Below are 6876 nucleotides of genomic sequence, written 5' to 3' on the forward strand. Positions count from 1 at the left end.
TGGTAATCTTTTGAGGTGTTTGACAAAAGAGCATGGTGCCACTTGGGATGTCATCTTGCCTCAAGAAGAGTTTTCATATAATGACTCAGTGAACAAGAGTACTGGTCTAACTCCTTTTTAGATTGTCTATGGAACACATTGAAGGGGTGTCTTGGAATTAAGAGATGTTAGAGATCTGGACAAGAGGAGCACCCAAGTAGAGGAATTTGTAGAGGTCATGAAAGATATCCATGAGTAGGTGAGAGCCAAACCGCAACATACCTCTGAGAAGTACAAACTTAATGCAAACAAGAAAATAAGAGAGTTGCAATATCAAGTGGGAGATATGGTCATGATTCATCTTAAAAAAGAGAGATTTCCTAAAGAGAAGTATACTAAATTGATGATGAAGAGAATTGGTCCCTTCAAGATCCTCAAGAAATGTGGAAACAATGCTTATCAAATTGACTCCCCCTCTGATATAGGTTTATCTCCTAGCTTTAATGTTGCTGACATATATGCCTACAAGAATGCTGTGCATGATGTTGGTGATGCAAGTCTTGTTGATCCACCTACTCTTGATATGATGGCAGATGTCCTTTCTCAGCCTACACCTAAGATTGAATAAATTGCAGATAAAAGAGTTAGGAAGAAAAAAAGGAGACAAACATATTATGAATTCCTTGTCAAGTGCAAGTTGTTGCCCATAAATCGACTAAAGAGACCTACTAGGATCCTCTAGCCGAGGTCCCAGAACCCAATTTGTGGTTTATTGTCTTTATATTAGCCATAAGTAAACTATCCCAATCACCAGATTGAGAATTTGTAGACTGGAGGCCAAATTTTCATATTTTGGTCAAATTTAAGGAAAGTGTCCCTAAAGCCTAATCTTGGTTGGAGTTGTGTAAGGTCCCTAGAACCTATGGAAGAAGTGTGGGGTGCAAAAAACACTTAGGAGATCAGTCCTTCCATCTAGGAAGCCATTGGACCACTTGGGAGTGAGAAAATCAATCTTTGGGTGTATAAACCAAGAAGTAGGCCCATTAGTACATTTCTTGCTGAGTACTCTGCATCAGGTGGTATCAGAGCCTCAGAAGAACCTTGGGAAAGATAATGAAATGGAAGACACAACAAAGAATAGTGAGGAGATCCCCAATATACTGATGACAAACATGGAGTTAGCCAAGACAGTGAGAGAGCAGGCAACCAAGAATAAAAAGATGGAGCAAGAGATAGATAAGTTGAAGAGAGAACAAGAAGGAAAATAAGTTGTATTAGTCTTTGATGGAGAAGGAGAAGAGGAAGTAGAGAGACAAGAGATGCCAACAAACCAAAGACAATTTGTTGAATCCCTTAATAGAGTGGGAAGAAGAGACAATAGGGCAAAACTACCTACATTCTCTGGGAAAATGAATCCAGAAGAATGTATGGATTGGATAAAGGCAATGGTGAATTATTTTGAATGTGAGGAGGTATCTGATAACCAAAGGATGAAGGTAGCTAATCCAAAATGAAGGGTCCAACTCTTAGTTGGTGGAACTTCCTGCAAAATGAAAGAGATGAAGAAGGAAAGAAGCCTATAACTTCATGGAAAAAGATGGTGGTAGAGATCACAAGACAATTTGTGCCTGCGGACTATGAGATCATCTTCACAAGAAATTACAAAACCTAAGGCAAAGAGATTTGGATGTCAGTACCTACACTGAGGAGTTTCACTGGATGACACTCAAGGCAAAGATACCAGAAAGTGAGACACAAAAGCTAGCAAGGTACATGAATGGCCTTAAGTTCAACATTCAAGATGAACTAAGTTTGTTCAATCCAGAATTAGTGCACAACTTTTACCAAATGGCACTTAGAATTGAGGAGAAGCAAAAGGGCAGAGGAGAACACAATAATAGAGGAAGGGGTAGAAATTTTAGAGGCAACAACAGATTCAATGGTAGGGGACCATCTCCTAAACCTCAAGGAGAGTCCAATCATCAGGAACATGAAGGAGAATCAGGGAACAAAGGTAACTTTAGAGGAAGGAGGGGGAATGGTAGAGGGAGATTTGGTGGAAGAGGACCTAGTGTCTTCACCGGTAGGTGTTTTTCATGCAACCTAGTTGGGCATCAATTATTTAGGTGTCTAGAGAAGCTGAGAAATAGCAACCAAGGAGGTGATAGAAGAGAACATCTAATACAAGAAGAAGATAGTCAAAGTATGACCTCCTACCATACATCTACATCAAAGTCTGCAAATCTAAAGCAAGGAGAACTCTTGATGATTAATAGGACCCTCTTGAAGATACCAACCACCAAAGAACCCTCTCAGAGGAAATCTCTTTTCAGAACCTCTTGCAAGGTACAAGGCAAGGTATGTAAAGTCATTGTGGATTCAGGGTCCACAAATAACATAGCTTCTATTGAAATGGTTACTAAACTTAATTTGCAAAGATTACCTCATCCCCATCCCTATAAGGTGTCTTGGTGGAACAAAAGTCAACAAGCCTTGATTAGTGAATAGGTTTGGGTAGAGTTTTCAATAGGCGAATACAAGGATAAAGTGTTGTGTGATGTGGTAGAAATGGATGCTTGTAATTTGTTAATTGACAGGCCTTGGCAATATGATGTAGATGCTAGGCATGAAGGTAGGAAGAATATCTATACCATCACTAAAAATGGAGAGAACTTCACCATGACCCCTCTCCCAGATGACAGTAAGGATAAGCATATTGTGACTAGTGTCATGCTAGTAGATGAGAAGGAGTTAATGAAGGTCTTAAAAGAGGAAGATACCCCTTTCTTTGCAATAGTTTTCAAGCCTAAGGATGAACCTAAGAAGCAACCTAAGAGTCAAGAAGCAAGGAGGAAGGTAGGTCCTAAGAAGGTTCAAGATCTGCTAGATAAGTATAAGGAAATAGTTGCAAACAATACCACATACACTTTACCTCCTCAAAGGGAAATCAGTCATTGTGTTGATCTTATACCAGGTGCTACATTGCCTAATAAGGCAGCCTGCAAACTGACCCCTGAGCAAAATGCAGAAGCTACAAGACAAATCCAAGAATTGCTAGAGAAAGGGTTCATTAGGAAGAGTATAAGTACATGTGCAGTCCCGACAGTGCTAGCTCCTACAAAGGAAGGAACATGGAGGTTGTGTACAGATTCTAGGGGTATTAACAAGATAACAATAAGATATAGATTCCCAATGCCAAGAATAGAGGATTTGATGGATTGTTTAGGAGGTGCCAAGTACTATTCCAAGATAGACTTGAAAAGTGGTTATCACCAAATTAGGATCAAAGATGGAGACCAATGGAAGACAACATTTAAAACCAACTAAGGTTTATTTGAGTGGATGGTAATACCATTTGGGCTTTCTAGTACCCCTAGTACCTTTATGAGGTTAATGAATGAGGTTCTTAAGCCTTTTATCAATCATTTTGTGCTAGTATACTTGGATAATATATTGATTTTTAGTAAAGATAGAAATGAACATCTAATGTACTTGGATTTGGTGTTGAAGAGGTTGCATGAGGAGCAACTAAAGATCAACTTAGACAAATGTGTTTTCTTGCAGGAAGAACTAATGTTCCTTGGGTTTGTTGTTTCCAAAGGTAACTAAGAATGGACCCATCTAAGGTGGAGGCCATCCTCAATTGGCGAACACCGAGGTCTGCAAGTGAGGTAAAAAGTTTCCATGGCTTAGCAAGCTTTTATAGAAAGTTTATTAAGAATTTCAGTGGGGTTAGTGCACCTATGATAGATACCATCAAAGGAGGAAGTAGGTGTCAATTTTCTTGGACTGATGAAGCTAATGAGTCTTTTGAGTTCTTGAAAACAAATATTGCAGAGCAACCCATCTTAATCCTCCCTGATTTTCATAAAGTCTTCACTATTGAGTGTAATGCATCTAAGAAGGCTATAGGAGGAGTCTTGAGTCAGGAGGGTAGGCCTGTGGCCTTTTTAGTGAAAAGTTAAATGAGGCAAAACAAAAATATTCAACCTATGATCTAGCGATGTATGCTTTGGTACAATCTCTTAGGAAGTGGAGACATTATTTATTGATTATGGAATTTGTTGTATATACTGACAACCATGCTCTAAGCTTTTTGAACAGGCAAGAGAAACTAAATCACAGACACATGAAGTGGAGGGAGTACCTTCAAGCTTTCACATTCACTATCAAGCATATGAAAGGAGTGACAAATAAAGTTACAGATGCTCTTAGTAGGAGAAACTTGATCATCCAAGAAGTTCAATTAGATAGCATGGGGATTCACTCCATGAAGGACATGTATGATGGTGATGAAGATTTCAAAGAGGCATATCAAGTTTGCAAGGAAATGGGAAACAAGTATCATACTATGTTTTCTGAATTTATTTTACAAGAAGGTCTGTTATTTAAGGGGAGTCAACTTTGTGTTCCAAAGGGATCTATAAGGGAAAAAATCATAAAGAAAAAGCATTGTGGAAGTCTGGTTGGGCACTTTGGGGTTGATAAGACCCTTGAACTTGTTAGAAGATTCTACTTTTGGCCAAGGATGCCAACAAATGTCAGGAGGTATGTAGAGGGTTGTTTGATTTTTCAAAAGGCTAAAGGAAAAACATCTAATGCAGGATTGTATACACCTCTCTCAATCCCTACTAAACCATGAGATTCAGTGAGTATGGATTTTGTAATGGGACTTCCAAAGACTAAAGCAAGATATGACAATATATATGTTGTTGTAGACAAATTTTCCAAAATGGCACATTTTTTGCCTTGTAAAACCACAAATAATGCCTCTCACATTGCAGGTATATTCTTTAAGGAGATTATCAGACTCCATGGACTACCACTATCCTTTATCTTAGACAGGGATTCTAAATTCACAAGGCATTTTTGGAGAACTTTGTGGAAAAGGCTAGGTACAAACCTGTCATTCTCATTCGCCTACCATCCTCAGTCAAATGGTCAAACAAAGGTAGTTAATAGGTCCCTTGGTAATCTTTTGAGGTGTTTGACAAAAGAGAATGGAGACACTTGGGATGTCATCTTGCCTCAAGAAGAGTTTTCATATAATGACTCAGTCAACAGGAGTACTGGTCTAACTCCTTTTTAGATTGTCTATGGAACACACCCAAGGGGTGTCTTGGAATTAAGAGATGTTAGAGATCTGGACAAGAGGAACGCCCAAGCCAAGGACTTTGTAGAGGTCATGAAAGATATCCATGAGTAGGTGGGAGCCAAACTGCAACATACCTCTAAGAAGTACAAACTAAATGCAAACAGGAAAATAAAAGAGTTGCAATATCAAGTGGGAGATATGATCATGATTCATCTTAAAAAAGATAGATTTCCTAAAGAGAAGTATACTAAATTGATGATGAAGAAAATTGGTCCCTTCAAGATCCTTAAGAAATGTGGAAACAATGCTTATCAAATTGACTCTCCCTCTGATATAGGTTTATCTCCTATCTTTAATGTTGCTGACATATATGCCTACAAGAATGCTGTGCATGATGCTGGTGATGCAAGTCTTGTTGATCCACCTACTCCTGATATGATGGCAGATGTCCTTTCTCAACGTACACCTGAGATTGAATACATTGCAGATAAAAGAATTAGGAAACAAACAAGGAGACAAACATATTGTGAATTCCTTGTCAAGTGGAAGGGAAAACTTCTGGAAGATGCCACATGGATGATCGAGGAGGCCATTAAGCTAACTTGAGCTACACTTTCTGACATACCAACTCAAGGGACTTGAGTTTTTTTGACATGGGGAGTATGGTGCAGGGAACCCGAGGCATATATCAGACTCTTGAAGATCACTAGGTTGTAATAAGTGGTTAAAAGGATTTAATCATGGTGTTGATCCTTTGGATCCACCTAATAATGTTTTTGGTCCAATTTGTAAGGCTAAGAGTCCCAAAGGTACCTTAAGACAACCTTGGGTATCATTAGACCAATAGGACCTTAGAATAGGATGTCATAAGTGTTTTTGTGTTATTTTAGTAAATAAATGACTTTAAGATATATCCTAAACATGTTTGAATGTTGGAGGATGCAAATTGCCAAAAGTTGCAAAATTGTCAAAATGTTGTCAACAACTTTTTGCAATATTGCTCCGAGAAGTTGCATTTTGGTTCCAACGGTCATAACCATTAAAAAAGGTGGTTAGGTTCATTGGAAAGGGTATATGTAAGCACTTGAAGCCTTTCATGTGAAGTTTGGAGCGATTGGATGATAGTTTTGGTGAAAAATTGAATGAAAAGCACTGAATTTCCTGAGCAAATTTTCTTTTTCTGAGACAGTATTGTCCAATACGGATTGCCAGACCAAAACCCTAGGAATGGAATGTTAGTAAATTTAATCACCTCTTATTTTCCAATTTTTTGAGTTCACTTGGTAACCGAAGTAGAGGTTTTATCTTCATTCTGTTCAGACTGGTCTAGAAATCCTTAATTTCAGGGTTAGTGTAGAGATGGAGCCCTAACTTGTCTGTTCTACAATGGAATCTCATGAACACTTGGAAAATTAAAGTTATGGGACTATATAGTAAGAACATAAAGGCTTAGGACTGGAGGATTTTGTTTGTTGCCTCAACCACCAAGTCTTAGGCTAAATATCTCTATGTATTTAGCCTAAGTGATGAGACCATTGTGTGGACAGTCAGCCAAACAAGCAAGGTGATGGATTTGATAGTGGATCCTATTCATTTGGAGGTAGGAGAACCTAACGAAAGTGCTGCATTGGTTCTATACACCCATTCCTTGATACTTGCTTTGTAAACCAAGCCTAATTAGGTCTATTAGGTTTGTGAACATAGTAAGGGTTGGGGTATGCTAGAGTAGACTAAATTCCTGCAACTTTGGGATCTTTTGTAAGTCCAAAAAGGGTATCCAAAATAGTGATTTTTTTGTCTAG

The 6876-nt window shown here is 38.5% G+C and overlaps 1 protein-coding gene across 1 annotated transcript; it reads left to right on the forward strand.

Annotated features, from left to right (window-relative positions):
• The first annotated feature begins 2547 nt into the window (after window positions 1-2547).
• Window positions 2548-5680, forward strand: LOC131079703 (uncharacterized). The gene is made up of 2 exons (XM_058017731.2): window positions 2548-3136; window positions 5412-5680. Exons 1-2 carry the CDS (start codon window positions 2548-2550, stop codon window positions 5678-5680), a joined length of 858 nt encoding a protein of 285 aa, XP_057873714.2.
• The last annotated feature ends 1196 nt before the right edge of the window (window positions 5681-6876 follow it).

Source organism: Cryptomeria japonica, chromosome 9 (genome assembly GCF_030272615.1).
Source record: "Cryptomeria japonica chromosome 9, Sugi_1.0, whole genome shotgun sequence".
NCBI classification, from domain to species: domain Eukaryota; kingdom Viridiplantae; phylum Streptophyta; class Pinopsida; order Cupressales; family Cupressaceae; genus Cryptomeria; species Cryptomeria japonica.

What these genes read in the sequence shown, in the direction of transcription:
- LOC131079703 (XM_058017731.2), top strand. Translation starts at nt 2,548, where the DNA reads ATGGATGCTTGTAATTTGTTAATTGACAGGCCTTGGCAATATGATGTA. An exon ending in GTTGTGTACAGATTCTAGGG is followed by an intron (nt 3,137 to 5,411) that starts GTATTAACAAGA and finishes CCTCTGATATAG; the next exon opens with GTTTATCTCCTATCTTTAAT.